At 36.4% G+C, this 16,340-nt stretch overlaps 1 protein-coding gene across 1 annotated transcript in view; it reads right to left on the minus strand.

Moving 5' to 3' along the window:
• Positions 1-246: 246 nt before the first annotated feature.
• The window catches only part of LOC113238977, a gene marked incomplete at its 3' end in the record, with an annotated part of 21,789 nt that continues 5,695 nt past the window's right edge, over positions 247-16,340 (minus strand). The window contains exons 3-6 of the mRNA XM_026475845.1: positions 10,379-10,549; positions 8,650-8,835; positions 7,157-7,348; positions 247-479 (exon numbers count right to left, since the gene is read on the minus strand). Coding sequence (XP_026331630.1) covers positions 247-479; positions 7,157-7,348; positions 8,650-8,835; positions 10,379-10,549 — 782 coding nt within the window. The remainder of the gene's footprint in view (positions 480-7,156; positions 7,349-8,649; positions 8,836-10,378; positions 10,550-16,340) is intronic.

Genomic DNA, 16,340 nt, shown 5'->3' on the forward strand with positions numbered 1-16,340 from the left:
AAATTTTCTAGATTTTGAGACTTCTTTAAAAAATCTATATATTTAAGTACCACTAACGGAACAACACCTTTGTTAGATCACAGCGAAATTTAAATTCTAAGTTAGCCATTTCATAATCACCCCTCGCTAACAAAAGGAAAACATAGTGACGTAACCTGCACGTTGAAGAAGGTTCGCAACCCCTGGAAACTAAGGACCTAAACCTTCTCGTTAGAAGTAACTAGTGGGACTTTTGATTGGACCAACCTCAATTTGTTGCACAGTGAGATCCAAAAAGGTAAGGTCGTTCCGCACTTGGATGACGGATTTGGGCCCCTTGCAGCCCATGGAGGTACCGAGACCTCCGTTCAGCTTGACAACGACCAGTTTGTCCAGGAAGTGGTGGACATTCTCCGTGGTGGGGGTTGGCAGCGAGTTGTAGTCGATGACCGCACCTTCTGGAAGCTTCTCGATCTTCTCCCATGTTACCGACGGACCCTCTGCAGAAAATAAAATCGTGTTTCGTTCAATACATCGACTATTGAATTGGTTTGGTGACAGCAAAATAAATAATTGTTAACAAAGTGTCATATCTACGAAAACTGAATACATAATATCGAGTTCTTAGGTTTTCGCGGTTGTTACACATAGGAAATGAAACTATTTTTCCGGATTTAAATCGCGTATATTTGTTTTTTTCAAACAAACCGACGTTTCGGGCCCTTTACAGGTCCCATGGTCACGGTTGACATGGCCATGGGACATGTGAAGGGCCCGAAACGTCGGTTTGTTTGAAAAAACAAATATACGCGATTTAAATCCGGAAAAATAGTCTGAATACATGGGGAGTTATCGAAAATTGTGCTAACGTAGCAAAGGTGGATTCACAATGCACATATTCTGCCAATATATTGCCGCAATTTATCGCGTTGCGCGATATGGCCTTGAGTTGACCTATCAGGGGCTACGACATTTTATCGCGCTATTCAATTTAAAAGCTTGTTTCAGGTTTTTTATCGCAAAACGCGGCAATATGAGCGATGACGTCACTGTCGTCTGTATGGCGGGATACTTTTTTCGTTATAATTTTAAGTGTTTTTTATGGATGGAATTTTAAGTTATTTCAAGGGATTAGCGGATCCTAAAAATAAATTGACGTATTAACATAAGTCACGTATTAACCTCGTTAAGATAAGTTAGTCTAACATACAAAGTGGAAGAATATTTGATCGACTTAGTACGAGAACAGAGATGTTTATGGCCGGGGTTCAAACATGGGACTTCGTCACAGAAGTCGTCATTGCAAGCATTATGATTGGATCCACAAATTAAAACAGATTACCCTGAAAATATTATTATTTAACATGCATTCTATACATCATTTTTACAGCAGGGCTAGTGCGAGGTGGGCGCGACTAGCGCGAGAGCGACATTAAGATCTCTATGGGAGTACAGCAGGCCATAGCCCGCCCAGCTGTCCCAATACACGTTGAAGTGTTTAAAATATTTTTCTGTGTCGCATTTCAATCGATACAAATCCGCGAAGCTGGTATAAAAGTATCATACTATCTGCATTTAACAAAGGTTATTTGAAAATCAAAATAGCATGACAATACTGTGCCCGCCTTGATGTCGCCGCGCATGCAAATAGTTCGCTAATCGCCTGTGTGATAAGGCTCTAATATAAAAAAAAAATTAAATAAGCAAGTCGTACAAGAATTAATTTTACGGCCCACAGGTTAAAGGTTGAGTTCAGCTCGAATTAATTTCATCCCGTACCAATACGGTTCATTTTGCGGTGGCACGGACACTGGCTTTATTTCCGAATGTATTTTTTAAAAACCGAAAATAAAGCTGTTTGAAAAATGTATATCGTATACTATACGGGTTCTATTTTACTTCAGTTGACATGAAAAAGAAGTCATTGGTATTCTTAAAGAGACTTTTGAATATAGCGGTTCTCTTGTAAAATTTCGAGGCAAGTTTATGTTTTCTTTCTTCAGTGTAATATCCTCAATTTTACATTATATATTTTTTCCAAGCTGATCGATTCAACACTTTCGCTGCTATGCAGAATCAACCAAATCCATTTGAGCTTGTGTAGACTCTTTTCACACCGACTCATATATGATACTCAGAACCAAATACTCGATTAGGGCGTCAGACATTAAGGCATTGACTGCATGTAACCTTGAAAATAAAGCGTAGCACAGGATTCGAACCGTTAATCTCGCAATTGAGAACCAAGTGTACGTCCACTTATTTACCTTGCGTACTTGCGAAGCGAAGAAGGTAAAAGCTTAGGTTCATAGTCTCTGCCTGCCTCAATTGGGGATAGTCGTAATGGTATATGTGCATGAGTGTATATTAAAACATGGACGCCAGTCGAGGAATTTCTTTTTTTTTATATTGTTTTTTTTAACGCTGCCATTCATACTACCGCATTACACAAATTACACCCAAACCACGGACTACTCAATAGTTTCTATTAACAGATACACTCTCATACAAAATCGAAAATACCTATGCTATAATAGCCTACTAAATCTGACTAACGACACCAGGTGCTCACCACGAGGAAAAAGGAACCTAAGCACGCGCTCAGAGAGGTGAAAATAACGTAGCCCGCCGTGTGCAGTCGTGCGGAACCGAATGCTGGGGTTGTATAGTTGGTGAAATATTATTTCCACTGATACGTCTTATCGCTTCACCTTTAGAGTACAAAAGGACAAAAGAGTGAACCGTCTTGCTAACGCACGTGTCATCTGTATTATAGTGCAAACAACTATACTCTAGCTAAATTCGATGTGGAATGTTTAATAACAAACCGTTGCTAGGCAACCAATGACGGCATAGAAAAAGAACATTTTTTTCAATGCTCATTACTAAGTCTTGCTCTGACTACGGCCTGCTCCCTTAATTGGAATTTAAATAGGGTTAAGTAGAAGTAATACTTACCTAACCAATTATTATAAAGACTACAAAATACCTATTGATTCGTACGACTTAGGAATAAAAATAAGTTTTTGCATCCTATTAATGTTTACTGCTAGATGGTAGGTAATGGTAGATGCAATCTCTCCCTTCAAATCAAAAAGTCACTAGGGATGACACAGTTTTATAAATAATCAGTTAGTGGTCATTTTTATGTGATTTGAAACTTCAGCTGAATAATAGTCATTATAAACACGGCCATAATCTAGTCGTAGGAAAATATTGAAATTGTGGTAACAGTGAACGAGATGAAAACCCTGAAAATCATATGTTTTTGTTTGTTGACATTTATTCTACATCGGAATTGGCTAGAGTATAGTTTAAACACTTTTACGCATTGGCACTTAATTCCAAAGTTAGTAATCTTTATGCGGAACTGACTTTGTTGAATTAGTACGAAAATAGTTGGCAGTGGTTATTTTAATAAGTATCTACATTTAAAATGTTACCAATTAGTTTGTTTAAAAATAGATTGAATGTTATAATTATTAATACAAAGATCGAACACTCAGAAAAAATTCCTTCGATCCGGTCGGATTCGAACCGACGTCTTCATGCATACCGTGGCAGACGCTATACCAACTAAGCCACGGAACGAACTAACGGACCTCACGAATTCTTCTATGTGCTTGCGTCGTGTCTTTGTACTTGGTCTTTCAACGACGTTGAAATTTCACAAAAAAATAATTGAATATCAATTCAATAAAAATTTAATTAATAGATTGAATGCATAATATTATTTAATTCTTTGACTTTCATAATTTTTGCTATTATTTAAATTGAAATAAAATCAGAACTTTAAGGATGTTTTGTGCATATCTACTGACATTATTTTTAATCTAATATTAATTGTAATTCAATCACTATAAGTATAATTTTGCATGTCAGATGTGGTAAAATAAGAGCTATGTCTCTGCTGTATTCCATCTCTTGTTCACAATATTTTAAGTAAATAAATTTTCATTTCATTTCCAAAAACCGATCTGATCACTCTACTTATACGAAATTATAATATATGTTAGAAATAATCTGTCTTCATTTGGTACTATAAATGTTTCTGGCATCCCACTTCGCCGTACCGGTCATTTGAGAACAGTCCCTCGACGCATGGCACTTGCAGAGAAAAACCCGCGTGTCATCGGACCTATTTACTATGAGCGTTTACCCGCTACTCTCAGACTTGAACTTAACTTATGGACTTGAAATTTATGGACTTTATATTGTAACGAATTCAGTATTTTCTATTTTTATTCTAATATAATTCTAAAATATTTGTTATCAATTTATGACGATCCTTGATGGAGAATGATATTTGATATATAATTTATTGACAACAATATTATATAGATGAATTGTTAATTTTCTAATTATGGTATGCTTTTCTTATAATTTTCCTTTTTGTCTGACGATCTCAATATAATATCTTATACTTTGACATGTAGTGCAATTTATACTGTAATGTTATATTTGAGAAATAAATGAATCTGAATAATAACACACACACACACACTCAACATAGCCCCGCACTAGGGAAACCCTGTGTCGCGGGTGCCATGGACACACATATAGACAAGCATAATTTACACCCAAACTCACGAGAGAAACAAATGTAGGTCATACAAATATTTCTCGCGGCCCGGGAATCGAACCTGGGACCTCTGCGTGGCAGTCCGGCATGGTAACCGTTCGGCCACAGAGGCAGCTAAATCTGATGAGTAAAGAAATTATTCGAAACCAAAGTTCATAAAAAGCTCATAGCGCACCCTTACGATGGACCAAGATCATTAAGTACGCTTTGAGTAAAAGAAGTGACGGTTTTATTATTGTATTGTAATTGAAAGGACAAGCAATCTCAAGATATAACATCCGTCAGTGCATATTTCCTCAACTACACAAGGATTATAATGTAAATGAAAAACTAGTCTGACCGCTTGCAATGTCGGCGATACTTAGCGGTAGGCACTTATCTTTTATATTAACTTACGAGAGAAATAAATGCATTATGTCTACCGGCCCGGGAATCGAATCCGGGATGTCTGCGTAGCAGACCAACATGGTAGCCGTTCGGCCACCAAGGCAGTTACATTGTACTTTTTCAAGTACAAGGACTAGACCAGGAGATACTCGGATCGAGAAGGTCCTCGTGATAGAGTTCGTCTAGGGAAGTACTGCTACCTTACATATTTCTGCCGCCAACCAGTCCGGTTTTGAAGATTAAGGGTGCTGGTGAAATTACAGGCACTTGGGACTTGTCAACTTATGTCTCAGGGTGACGGGCATAGCGGCAGTGCTTTGAGTGGCAGTGCAACTGTTATGGATAGACGTGTCGCTTACCACCACTTGATATTATGAAAAAATCTATGTAGTAATTAAAGCTGGGACCTTTTATGTAATCGCCGTAAGCGGGTTATCACAATCGCAAATGGCTTATCAGTAGTAGGTACATTTTAAACATTCGCTGAGAGCAAAGCGTGTTACACACGATATAATACTATAATAATATAGCTTAAACAGCTATCATATATATTATCGCTGTACGTATCTAATGTATACCTAAACTATATTTTAATGTGTTTTAATCTTTATTGATGTTATCCACCTTATGAGGAACGTAGTAACTAAGCTAACTTCTATCTCGTTCTTTGGACATTAAAATTTTGTTTCAGATGTAAATCGCGAATAATGCAAACGAAACTCGCAATTGCATCGCTACACTTGCTATTTATAGACGATTGGACGATTGCATCGCGCGACTGCGTATATATATATATCATTGACTTACAAATAAATGGACGACGGGTCTAATACAAAAACCACGAAAAAAATGTCCCAAGTCAACCTATTTAAACGTAGTGACATGTAAAGGAATATGAAAAAGCTAAAACGTTGAATTTAAATTGTAATGTCATCGCAGTACTGTCTAATTTTGCTCGCTTCGCTGTCAGTCGAACAAACGAAGACTAAAGCGTGAATGACGCTCTGTATACGATTTTAACGCCCTATAAGTTCGGCCACTTTTTAGCGCGGACCCGATGTCCATATAATTGTAAGTCAATGATAATAAAGGACTTAATTTATTCTGGTATTATTTTACTATATTAATTTTTCACGGCTTCTTATAATCAACAAATATTTGAAAAATTATCATTTTAAAAACGCGCTGCGTCCGCGTCTTCCATTTAATCAAATCAATCGGTTTCTGGAAGGAGGCGGGAAGGAGACGCTTATGACGTCATCGAAGGTACAAAAAATGTGGCACGTTTAGTTTTCGTAGATCCCGGTACTTGTAGAATTTATTTAGATGTAAATGTTTGTGATTTTACCTGGTATTTTTTTTTAAATAAAGGTGTCAGGTTGCTAGATCTTTAGGCCAATTTAATCATTAGGATGCAGTAGAGCGTTTAAGTAGCCTCATAGAACACTACATCTTTTTTTTGAAACATCGAGTATATAACCAGGAATAGAGACGAAATGTCATTTAATTTGTTTGAAAGCGATTCTGCGATATCATTACGGTGACAACTGCGCTCCGATTGGCCGTCCCGAATTTGAAACAATTGACGGATGTCATCAATTGTTTTACTTCGAATCGACCAGTTTAACTTGGGCTTTGCTGTAAAGGACGAAAATTGACAAATTACCGATTAAATGTGATTCCGTTTGTTTTGTAATTACACACTACCGAATGGACCAGCCCCCATTGTTAGATATATTATCTTTATTACAATAAATACACACTAAGTCACAGTCATAGAATCATTTATTCTATAGGTAAAAAAAATACACTTCAAAATGTCACATTTAAGCTACTGCTCGTTTACTACGCTGACTTCCCTGAGAAGAACGAGCAAGAAACTTTAGGGATTGCTCTTTTCAAATAAACTTAAATGTTATGGAATACACTTTGAATCAAATTTGTGTGGATTCTGGAGCCGTGTCGTCTTTCCATACATCTTTATATAACACGTGGTCTTCAATTTTGTAATATGACTTTTCAATCAAAATATTGTAGTCTCTGTTTCTGGTTATATACTCGATGTTTTGAAATAATAGTTTTATTTCTAGCTTTATTTAATTTTAACGCTGTGTGAATAAAATACTCAACGGTGAAATAAACTTCATAAGTGTTAAAGGCTAGAAATATATCTCTTATTTGTGAAATAACTAACTGTACAATACCTACCAGTATCATCAGTGACGTAAATCTCCTTCCACTGTGGCAGCTTGGTTTTAAAAAAAGTAAAAAGTACTGAGAACATGAAGACCAACATGCAGAGAGACAGGTGCGCTTTCCACCAATCGTCGCTTACTGATGACCCGCCCAACCAGTTCTCGCCAGACATGCCCAAAGACAATCGGATAGTTATCAGAATACCTGAAAGAACAATGGCGAAATTATTGTTAAAAGAACTCTTTTAGCGTCTTCAAATGCCATAATTACAACATTCAATAAGATATTACATTTTTAACCGACTTCAAAAAAGGAGGAGGTTCTCAATTCGACTGTATGTTCTTTCTTTTTTTTTGAATGTATGCTAAGCGATAACTCCGGTATTTGTGAACCGATTTTCATGATTCTTTTTTTGTTGGAAAGGGGGTACTTCCATAGTGGTCCCATTTCATTTTGAAGAAAATCATCCACCTTTATGGGTGGCTGTTCACGCATGAAGATTCATTTTTATAAATAGCGCCTAATTTAGGAGCAATTATTTTAATGGATAATTTTGCTATTTCTCCAATTTAAGGCGTTTTTTCTCAACATACCTTGAGTAGTGACAACCGATTTTTATTATCTCCAGTGTCAAGTCCTGTATAGTGGCGAACTAGGGGATATTTCAATAAAACTTAGCAAATAGACGTAATTGCACGTACTTTTGAGGTCGGTTTTTTTAGTACTCTGTACTGAGATTACCCAAGGTAGACTAAAGGCCTGTTTAAGAGCCTATTCACACGGCGTATTTTATACGCGCCGACGACGAGTGTTTCACGAACGCCGCAGAGGCTCAGGAAGCAGATTGTTGCGTCTGAATCGATACACACGCACGCACGCACGCACGCACTCTCACCCACAAGCTCACTCACAAATGTATGTAAATGTAATATAAATAATGTTGGGAGGGAGTGAGTCTGCATGGTGATCTGTAACACAGGTCCCCAACTACAGACTCCAGCTCTCCTCTCACTAAGGAACAAGTTATTATATATGAAATGAGAGAGAGAGAAATAAAGCATTTGGTATTTATATTTGTTTGATGCAATCGTGCGTTTGCATTTTGTCGATCATATTTCACCACCTGCTCGAGCGTCTTCGCCGCGTTTCAGGCCTTCTGTCGGATCGGGGGTATGGAACGACGCGCTTGTTCGGGTGTCGACGATGGGCTATCGTTGGCTGCGTTTGGACAAGATGGAAATTCGCAGAAAGTAGATGTTGCCGACCAATATCGAGCCGTTGTACAATTCAATTGACATTTTGAATCCGCCATAGTTCGCGTAGCGTAACTATTATAAACAACATTCGCTTTAGTTTCTGTAAGTTCGCAATTGCATAACTTGAACTTGAATAAAAATCTAAAGGTTATTTGTATTAAAATAACTGTTAGCAACAGGCTAAAATAGCTTCAAACTTTTCAAACATTTTTGCTAAATAAATACGAATCGAAAGATATGTATACAAACCGTAAAAATACGGGCCATGTGCTGGTTCATGATCATCTAAATAAGTGACACCATGCGCCCATATGCTGATCCTGGTTAAGGAGCACAAAATGGCGGTGATGATCAGGATCACCCTGCGAGCATTGGCGTTCGGTTCCGATGACAATGGTTCTGTGTAAGCTGTTATCAGGTCTCCGCCACATAATTCTGAAGATTGAAAAGTAGCCGGTTTGTACTCGTTTCTATTATATCAAGCGACGGGACGGACAAATCATGCGTATTACGGTAAGCGACAAGTTAGTTAGCGTCAGACGCGTACCAACTCGTATGGGTCTCAAAAGACCTACTTGAACTCAGTCCGCCGGTTAACTGTCAGAAGTCCGAAACGACATTTTCCAGAAATAACGTTTGATCAAATTTTCATAACCTCAAAAGGAATTTTAAGAGGAAAATGTTTTTTCTTTTAAACCCAACTTAACCTAACCTAATCGTGTCTTTGCGATAAACATCATTCCATACATATTCGGTTTTCGGTGTAACGAAAATTAGAATTATTTCGAAAAAAAATCCAGTTTGTAATGCCCAGCCGCCATTTTCGCTTTGTATTGTTGTGTGTCTCTAAAATTCTCTAAAATCGTAGAAAAATGTCTTATTGTGCTGTTTTTGAGTGCAAAAATGATCGCTGCACCAAATATATTACCCGTACTAGTATTTCAACCCATCGGTTTTGATAAATTTTAAATTTTCTGATTCAGATGTTAATAAAATTGCAATATAAAAATCAAAACGTCGTAACTGGCAATAAAGTTATTGAATTTTCAACGATATCGCGACTGAGTAAAGTTCAATTGTATTAACAATCCAGAATTGGTTACATCTTTTTAAATTAGAAACCACTTGAGTCACTGCGCCAGTCGCCCTGACACGCTTTGATTACTTTTTGGCGGCAGATCTCAGCAAGGTGGCAGTACTTCCATGGACGAGCTCTTTCACAAGGAGCTCTACTGCTACTAAACTGCTCGAACATAGTATTCCAAGTTTGTTTTATCTACAGCGGTCGAACGGCATTAATTTATATTTGACGTATGTAATCTTGTTTCCGATTACATTTATGTATTATGTTATAATTATGTCATTGATAGCTTTGGAGTTGGCGTCCGTTTGCTACAAAGAAACAATGCAACCGCCTAATACCATTCTTAGGTTATCTGTTACGTCAATACGTAAATTCAATAATAAAAGATACGGATTGTGTATACGTATTTAAATGATTTATGGATGTTTTTGCGTTTTTGTGCCAGGACATGTGTTGGTGTTCAGTTTTTAAAGGATTTCAGGTCGTAAATAAAAAGATACTGTCCACAATATCGGTCCGTGAAATTATTTAATAAATTATTTATTGTCATGAAACTATTTAAAAAAATACTTAGCGTCGTATTCTAGAACTCTACTCAATGCTCAAGTCAGGATTTGAGTATGGTTTAAAGCACTCGAAATCATACTCAAGTCCCTGCCATTAGGGTCGTATTTCTAGTGCGTGTGTTGCCAGTGCAATCCTGACTTGAGCATTGAATAGAGTTCTAGAATACGGCTCTTAGTGATTAATTATTTACAAAAAACTCTATAATAATATTTTGTATACGTCAGTCCTGACATTTTATTATCGTTAATTCACTACTTTATTTTAATTTCTAATGATTAATTTAACTCTTTATTTTAAATAAATGGTTGATTGATAATGGTAACTTACCCACAGCGGGAGGATTGGGTTCCGCGTAAGGGAAAGCTAGGACTAAGAGGCCAGCCGCAGAGGTGATCAATAACCACCCTGAGAGCGCAAATTGTCGACGCCCTTTATGAAACCACCCCAAACCAGGCCCGAAGACAAACTCGGCGACACCGCATCCGATGAATAACCACTCTAGAAAAAATTACGGTTGTATTGGATGTTGATCAAATACAATTAATAATGGCCTTGGTGTGGATTGTATATTGAATTATGGTACAAAACTGATATCGAGGAAATATTTTCTACGTAAACAATTTGCTTTGTCTTGTTTTCGCGACCTGATGGCTAACTTTGAAAGTGATGCTTTTTCAGCTAAGCTGGTAGAATAATAAACCAAAATCATCAAGAACTCTGCTCCATGAAATTCGCGATAGTTTTCAAAACGAAAGAAAAAGTTCAAAAGCACTCGCAGATATTTCGATTTCAAAATTTTTGGTTTAAAACTATGAGATGACGTTGCTATTAACAATATATGTATATTATGTAGAATTAATATCCACGGGCCCGTCTGAACTATAATGTAACCTAGTTTAACGACACCTAACCTCAAGTACGGTATAATTATAAAAACAATTAAGAACCCAAGTTTAAATGAGAACTTCGCGTCGTCTAGAGGACGGATTTTACTCTAAACCCGCCCGTCACCCTGAGACTGAGACGTAAGTGGACAAGTTCCATGTGCTTGTAATTTCACCATTACCCTTACCCTTCAAAACCGGAACGCAGTACTGCTTGGCGGTGGAAATAGGTAAGATGGCTGTACTTCCCTGTACGAACTCGTTTACAAAGAGCTCCACAGCTGCTCTGCTTTAACGTAAAACGTACTGAATGCATATTTAACATGTGTAACAAACCTACTTTATGTAATAGACGGTCTTAACATTGACTTACAATTATATGGACGTCGGGTCCGCGCTAAAAAGTGTCCGCACTTGTAAGGCGCTAAAATCGTATACAGAGCGCGACACTCCGCTTTAGTCTTCATTTGTGCTACTGACAGCGCGATACTGCGATGACATTACAATTTAAATTTCGAATAGGTTGACTTGGGACATTTTTTTCGTGGTTTTTGTATTAGACCCGTCGTCCATTTATTTGTAAGTCAATGGGTCTTAAGCCAGATTGTTCACTTTTAGTTCTCTAAGAATCCGCTATTGAATCGCGGTGTTAAGATTTTCCCTCGAATGATGACTACTCGAACATAATTTTGTTGATGCGAAGAGAAATCTGAGAATACACAGAGCTCTGTAAGGCACCAGGAGTTGAGTCCCTTATTGGGAACTGCTACCCGGTAGACATGGGGAATAGCGTTACATTTCTATCGACGTGACTGTCGTTCCGGTTCCAAAAAAATCACAGTAATAAATCATCGTGATTTTGTCACGAATGTTACTTCCGCGAGCTTGTCAGCCTATAACTTGCATCACGATATACGGTTTTAGCTAGCGGCTTCTTTCTAATACTTATAGCCGTTTTTTATAGAATGATTTAAGTTTTTACTCCCTTTGTAATAAGTTTCAATTTCATTCAAAAAGTTGATTTTGTATTTAATGTAATTTTGTTTGTTACTTATTTAACCTTTATTTAATCTTTGGATTGTTAAAAATAGCAATAAAGTGTAATGTAATTATATTTCTAGTAGAATACACAATGTAGATTATGCATAAATATAAAATACCAACTCTTCCTATAATAAAACAAATTTACAAAAATATTTAATTTGTTCCTAAATAGGTTTATAATACTGCTGCATATTTTTTTCATCCGCCCTTTCTAGTAGTATAAGCACCTACGACCCTTGTGAGTGAGCAAAGAAAGTCATCCTATTTCATTCACTCCCATCGCCGAAATGGCCCGATTTGAAGAGAACTACAACGTCGCAAATTGTATCAAATACGTATGTCGTGATGTGAGTGACGGGGACAGCTATTGGAACGGAGGAATACCTATGTGACTTTGGAACGTCGTTCCTTCGGAATGTGTCACGGTGATACTGTTTGACGGCGGATAATCGTGATTTTTTCATCGTGACGTTATTTATCACCCACCTCTACTACCCGGATCTTCTGATATTTCGTAAGCTCATATAGGGTGAAAAACCTCATCTCGCGGAACGGTATCCAGGAGTGAGTCCGTTCTTGGGAACAACTGCCCGGACCTTATATATGCATATAGGGTGAAATTATATTGGCGACATACAAGGTGAATATTGGAGTTTCACTTGGCTTGTTATGGTAACCTCATCCAACGGAAGAAAGAACCTCCCTCCTTTACACATGTCAATTAATATCTTATGATATATTTCGAGTAAGGCTTAGCAAGTGATACGTTATAAAATTTCCAATGCAGGGTGAAAACGCCTGTGTGTCAATTTTATATGGTTTTGGAGAAAACTTACTATAAAGCTCTTCGATTTTTATTGTTAGAAATGAGAAAAATTGATTATGACTAGGTACTAAAAAATGTTACTAAGTGAATAGTTATTGACGTGATTTTAACATAACATTTACATTATTACGTTTGTTGCTTTTCTAAAATGCAAAAAACGAAAATGTAAAAATTCTTACGACAGTTCAAAAATTTTCATAACTACTTCGCATTAGTAGCATCCACACTATTCTCACAATAAAAAAATCAGCTTCTAATTCCGTGGGATATTTTAAAATTCTCTAAAAAAAATCTAAAACGCCAGAAATTTTGGTGAAAGCAAAAATTTTGTAGATATCTTCTTGCTATGACTTTTTTTCAATAAAAATAAGAAAATTGCATATCGAGTTCTTATGTTTTCGCAACTGTTACACATAGAAAATGAAACTGTTTTTCTGGATTTAAATCGCGTACCTATATTTATTTTTTCAAATAAAGAAACAATCAAACTTTGGTTTGTTTCATACAACAAAGCTGCAATGTACAAATTTTCACAAAGCTAACATTTTTCTTTTGTATTTTGTGTTATCGGCGCAACGATACCTGCCATTCGTTGCAAATGTTTATGCAGTTTGTATTATGTCGTATTCGAACGCATAGAGCTGCTGAGATAGTAAATATCTTTCAATATCTACCTACTGCACTCTGATGCCAGCGCTTTATAATCCTCGTAATCATATTGATAAATTATTATTTTGTTTTTGGAAATGGGCTAACAGGTGAAAAAAGTCGATTATTAAAACAACCACTCCTGTATTCTTCTTAAGAAATAGCTATTTATATTCAGTCGATGCGGAAAAGTCGTGTGTGTGGTGGTAAGCGACACGCCTATCAATTAGTAACTATTGCAGTGACACTCTAATGCTCGTATTCCAGAACTCTACTCAATGCTCAAGTCAGGATTTGAGCAGACTTGAGTATGATTTCAAGCACTGGAAATACGACCCTAATGGCAAGGCCTTGAGTATGATTTTCAATACTCACTGCAATACTCAAGTCCTGACTTGAGTATTGAGTGCAGTTCTGGAATACGACACTTTGAGCCGTTTCACACGGCCATTTTAAGCAGCGATGCAAATACGAACGGATCCTGTCCATAAAATGTTTGACTCAAAGCACGCATGCTTCGCGTTAGGACATCTATTCATGCCATAACTTGTTGAATGAATAGGAACAGAAAATAGTGGTGTATGCCTGGTCCTGGTTCTACAAATATTATATATTTATAATATGTAATGTGAAACACGTAAATGGTATCGTCATATCAATCGTGTGGCCAGCGAAAGTGGAAATAAACTAATTCAAATGTTGTTTAGCACATAATAAGAACTAAAATCGTCTGCACGACCTTCACTCTTATACCGGTGAATTTTCAATTTTAGTACTAATGAAATCAAAATTCGTAAGTTCTAAGTGCGCTTACGCACATGAAAATAATATTTTTTATTTTACCGTGCAACATAGGTAGGTAATTCACAAACTTACCTTCGACAATTAGCCATCACTTTAATGTTGAACTTTTTATCTCGTTTCTTCAGTCGTTTTAACGAATTTAGTTTGTTTCCCATATTGATAATTTACGATGAAGATTAAACAGCTCAGCGGCAAATTCTGTCAACGACCTCTCGTCTCAACGGAGTGATAGTGACGAAATTGTGAAACAAATATATGCTTGAAGTTCCCGTGACATGCGACAGGAGATGTCTATTGCGCATTAAAAATGTCGTAAGTGCGGAATAACTCTAAAACTAAAGGGATTAAAAAAAATCCGTAACGACAGTAGTCGATCATGCGTAAATATCATTAATTATCTAATTTTTGTCCTAATGACCCGTAGCATTTCGAGAATAAATCGAAAGAATATGAAAATTACAGATTATTTCATGATTTTTATCTACCGAGGAAACTTTATTGTTTTATGTTTCTGATTAACGTCTGTGCTTGAATATATCGTGTAGTTACTCGTACAATATTTTATTTTTAACTTTAAAATGGAATTATCCCTCTAAAATCAAATCGAACCTCTTAAATTTTGCAGCCTGGACACTCTACGTATTTATTGCTTTGACATGCGTTCCTCTTTTTTGTTTTAAATCATATATTTTGTTTAATTATATTATTTAGTGAACAAAATTTAATTTTATAATGTAATACGATATGATTTTAATTATATTAGTAATATGACTATATTTAATAAATGCGAACAGTGTATAATATTTGCTCATTGACTTACAAATAAATGGACGTCGGGTCCGCGCTAAAAAGTGTCCGAAAAAAGGGCGTTATAATCGTATACAGAGCGTCAATCACGCTTTAGTCTTCGTTTTTTCGAACGACAGCGCGCTTGTAAATGATGCCTAAAGTGAAAAAAAACAGGGTGGTATATCATATTTTCAGAAAGTACTACATCGTGTTATCATTGTTATCATTTAAAAGTGTTATTTTATGCACTAGTTTAAATAGTATTTAATTTATATTTAAAATAATCGTAAATATAATTTACAAAAGCAATTAAAATAATCAAATAGCTAACTGTCTCTTTCCGACTTGCGTAAAAGACTGAACGAGACCCATCACGTCAATTTCAATTGTTTGAAACACAAACGTTTGAAATATTTAGAACAAAAATTTCATAGAGTCGCTTTGATGCTGATGTTATTATTAAAATATTTTTTAATACATGTTAGTAATTCTTTCAAATATTGTTGTACTCTTTCTACGGCTCGGGGCTACGAATCAGAAGACCGAAAATACATTTGCCCGAAATAGCGTTTGCATGAATTTCCATAATCTCGAAAGTATTTTTTTAGGTTTTTCGGGAGAAATATGTGTATGGCCTACATTTATTTCTCTCGTGAGTTTGGGTGTAATTTGTGGTTGTCTATATGTGTGTCCATGGCACCCGCGACACAGGGTTTCCCTAATGCGGGGCAATGTTGAGTGTGTGCGTTATTATAATTATTATTATTAATTAGTACCTAAGTGTTTATTTTGGAAAGCGTTTCTCTTGCGCAGTCAATATCGCGCATTTTAATTTTGTAACCATCCCACAACGGCAAATACCCTACTACCGTCATAGCCGTACTTTTTCATGCACAAGAAACATTTGCAAGAACTATGAGCAGTACGACTATGCCTGTTGACGGAATCAACCGTCGTCTATGATAAACCTTAATAATTATATTGAATCAATGTAAGCACTACGGCATAAAGAAAAGTAGTGACGTTTTTGAGCACAGTATAATTTCAGTACTATGCACGAACAGGTTAAGAAAATGGTAAGAAAAGAAAGGAAACCAGAGCTGATGCAAGCTTGATAAAAGACCATAATATTAAAGCTTTGGTATGTGATTACATCAATGAGTGAACAAAAACACTGCATAATAATACAAATAGTAACAACCTTGATAGCCTAACGGTTTGCACTGTGGGCACTGGATGAGAAGTTCCCGGGTTCGATACTGGTAGGATCAATTTAACAAATTAACTTTTCTAA

Source organism: Hyposmocoma kahamanoa, unplaced genomic scaffold, assembly GCF_003589595.1.
Source record: "Hyposmocoma kahamanoa isolate Upper Pololo Valley unplaced genomic scaffold, ASM358959v1 98972, whole genome shotgun sequence".
NCBI lineage: Eukaryota > Metazoa > Arthropoda > Insecta > Lepidoptera > Cosmopterigidae > Hyposmocoma > Hyposmocoma kahamanoa.